The sequence below is a fragment of the Bactrocera dorsalis genome, chromosome 4, assembly GCF_023373825.1.
Source record: "Bactrocera dorsalis isolate Fly_Bdor chromosome 4, ASM2337382v1, whole genome shotgun sequence".
In the NCBI taxonomy this organism is placed as follows: Eukaryota; Metazoa; Arthropoda; class Insecta; order Diptera; family Tephritidae; genus Bactrocera; species Bactrocera dorsalis.
The window spans coordinates 3,174,949-3,178,188 of NC_064306.1; the positions used below are offsets into that span (position 1 = coordinate 3,174,949).

The 3,240-nt window shown below is 36.7% G+C and overlaps 3 protein-coding genes across 3 annotated transcripts; 2 read left to right on the top strand and 1 right to left on the bottom strand.

The window, feature by feature from the left end:
- The first annotated feature begins 145 nt into the window (after positions 1–145).
- On the top strand, positions 146–1,611 carry LOC105231953 (beta-1,3-galactosyltransferase 5). Its single transcript, XM_011213479.4, has 2 exons — positions 146–523; positions 594–1,611. Exons 1-2 carry the CDS (start codon positions 250–252, stop codon positions 1,496–1,498), a joined length of 1,179 nt encoding a protein of 392 aa, XP_011211781.2. The 5' UTR covers positions 146–249; the 3' UTR covers positions 1,499–1,611.
- A 278-nt stretch (positions 1,612–1,889) lies between these two features.
- Positions 1,890–2,361, top strand: LOC105231952 (cytochrome c oxidase assembly factor 6 homolog). Its single transcript, XM_011213478.4, has one exon. The coding sequence runs from the start codon at positions 1,996–1,998 to the stop codon at positions 2,275–2,277; it is 282 nt and encodes a 93-aa protein (XP_011211780.1). The 5' UTR covers positions 1,890–1,995; the 3' UTR covers positions 2,278–2,361.
- Positions 2,272–3,010, bottom strand: LOC105231951 (N-alpha-acetyltransferase 38, NatC auxiliary subunit). Its single transcript, XM_011213477.4, has 2 exons — positions 2,833–3,010; positions 2,272–2,771 (listed from the first exon to the last, which is right to left on the bottom strand). The coding sequence occupies exons 1-2, from the start codon at positions 2,872–2,874 to the stop codon at positions 2,394–2,396; spliced, it is 420 nt and encodes a 139-aa protein (XP_011211779.1). The 5' UTR covers positions 2,875–3,010; the 3' UTR covers positions 2,272–2,393.
- Between the last annotated feature and the right edge of the window lie 230 nt (positions 3,011–3,240).

Here is a 3,240-nt window from a genome sequence, read left to right on the forward strand (position 1 = left end):
GAGATGACAGAGTCAAAAAAGAACAAAAAAACAAACCATAAAATTCCAATCAGAAATTCCTCAGCACTCAGACATAATTTAGAAATTCCTCCAATAAGCCTACCATTCACAATTAATTTTAACACTTTGCCTTATCGTGAATGTGAAGTGTTGTTGGTAATTCCGCGGCAGCTGTAATTGTTTACATTGCTGTTGACAGAAAGTTTATTTACATATTTCATCTGAGTTTTTAGAATAAAATGTATTAAAATGCGTTTGCGCGGTCGTATTGCCTATAAATGTTTAACTCTTATCGTAGTTGCAGTGATTATATTGCTAGTTTGCATAGATTACTTTGCTCCTAATGCGAAAAGGGACGAATTCTTGACACACCTGCCTCCATTGGAAAGGGACGTGTCACAGGAGCAGACAGCACCACAAAACATTGAAACTGATTCTAAACTAAGTCGATTGGTGAACTTAACTGACTTTAAGTATGAAATACCAAATAATGTGTGTCGCAAGAATGATAAAGGGCTGTTGGGTAAGTAACACTCTGCTACATGACCGCAGAAAACGCGATATTCCTTTAATTTGCAAATTATTACTCATAGCCATCATTATTGTGACATCTTATGCTGGACATGACGAGTTGCGCGCTGCACATCGTTTAGCAGCACCACAAAGCAAACTGGCAGAAATGGGAATGCAACGCATCTTCCTGCTAGCTGCACTGCCAACTAAGGAAAAGTATATAACACAAAAGCAAGTGCTAGATGAGCAACAACGATTTGGAGACATATTGCAAGGCAACTTTCAGGAAGCCTATCGCAATCTGAGCTATAAACATGTGATGGGATTGCGATGGGCTGCCACCGATTGTCCCAATGCCAAATTTATCATAAAAATAGATGATGATATTATATACGACGTATTTCACTTTCGTCGCTACTTGGAGTCACTTGAAGTGCAACAACCAACTTTAATTGCCTCACAAGCATATTTGGCCGGTTATGTGCTCAATGCTAGACCACCCGTACGTAATGTTGCCAATAAATGGTTCGTTTCCGAACATGAATGGCCTAGAACAACTTATCCCGCCTATCTCTCGGGCTGGCTGTATATTACTAATCCAGCAACAGCCTTGCGATTGGTGGAGCAAGCACAGCAAACGCCGTTCTTCTGGATTGATGACACTTGGGTTACGGGTATTTTGCGTGAGAAGTTAAATATATCGATGCAACATTTAAATGCATGGTACTCGGCTAATGCCGAGTTTATGGATTGTTGCGTACGAGATCTGAAGAGCCAGAGCAGCTATGAGTGTGAATACTTTGTTGGACCGAATGGTGGTGATAACAAAATGCTGGTTGAATTTTTACACAACGTTGAAAAGTGCTACTTTGATGAATGTAGCAAAAGGCCACCGGAAAAGTCGTTGAAGAAGACTTGTGTCGGTAGTGCAAAACATCTATTACCCGATCATGGCAGCGGACAAGTGAAACAAGTGGCTTTGTGATGATGAAACGGGCTTACTGCTATTGTGATACGAATCTCAAGAGTAACGTCCATATTTTATATATACTCAATAAGATAGACTGTAATGTTTTTATTGCAAATGTATATACATATATATTTAAATATATGTATATATAAATATGTATTTAATTATAACTATATAATAATGTCCTTTTAAACAAGTTAACATTTCTCAATGATTTTCGGTCATTTAAGACGAAATTTACCATTTTCAAATGCTGTGTAAGATTAATATTCTTTTAACTGATATTTTTATATTTCTTAAATAAACAATAGTTACCTCAACTTAATAGTACTTTTTTAATTTAAGCTCTCTGACACCCAAATATTTACTATTCTGTTTTGTCTCATTTTCCGTAATCCCTAATCAGCTGATGTTTTGACAGTTGTTAGGTTATGTCACTGCCGATTGCGTTTATAGACGAGCTAAATTTAATTCATACTATTTTCTAATAAAACCATAAAAATTAAATAACAATGAGTTTTCCCACCAAAGAGGAACGTACACGTTGTTGGGCGTCACGTGATGAATACTGGGAGTGCTTGAATGAGAACGCGCCAAAACACAGTTCCACAAGTGGTGAAAAGGTGCCGGATGTTTGTCAAAAGTTGCGCAAAGCTTTCGAAGGATCGTGTCCTCGCCAATGGGTGAAACATTTCGATCGCAAACGCACTTATGAACAATTTAAGGAACGCATGGAAAAGGGATATGACCCACTCGAGGAGAAAAACAAAGCCACAGCACAAAAACAGTCATAGTTCTTAGTTAAATTTAATTTACGCTTGCTAATGTTAAACTAAATAAAAGTTCTCACTTAAATTGTGTACATATAAATTACTAAATGTTGACTTGTTGACAGTTTTCAATGTTAGCTTTAAAGTGCTTCAGGTGCTGACGGTGTTTTCGGTTTATGTGCGAATGCGGTATCTTTGGGCATATCCACGGCAATGGAAACAATATGCTTGCCTGGTATCATAACATTACCAAGTATGCGCGCATCTTTTCCTTCCTCTAGATATTCGGCGCACATTGACAGCACAACATTGGCATCCTTATCGGTGCAATTGAAATAACCAACAAGCACTCGTCCATCAGTTATGACAACGCGGAATGTGTGGCCCAGCCAATTTTGTAGATTGCAACGTCCTGGTGTTAATTCCTTTTCAATTGTTGCCGGAGCATTTGTGGTAACATTATTAAAGGTGTTAGAGCTATTACTGTTGGATGTATTAAGCTGTGGTGGCGGGGATTGCTACAAAGGGAATATGAATATTATTATAGAAATTATGGGAAAACTTACAATTAGCACTAACCTCAGTTTTTGGCACATTATCGTATGAACTATGATCACTCATTATAAATAAATTTGTGTTTAACTTAAAAATTTAAGCGAATGATATAAATTATACAAAACTTTCACACTTTAGTGAAGAACAGCTGATCGACAAACAATTCAATGTCAAAATAGAATATGAGAAGGAAGAAATATAAAAGAGGTAAAACTGGGTTGCATGTAAATAGCTTCTAAAAATTTTATTAATATAAAAAATAAAAAGCAAAGAATTTCAACGTCTTTGAATTATTAGAAATTTTTTAAAAACCAAAAATGTTCCTTTATTTTAAATTATTTAGTATGCTCTGTTGTTTTTTAAAACAACTAGCGTGAAAGCAGCGCAGCGACCGGCTTTTCTCTGCTGACGTTGCTAGATAAGAACGAAGCG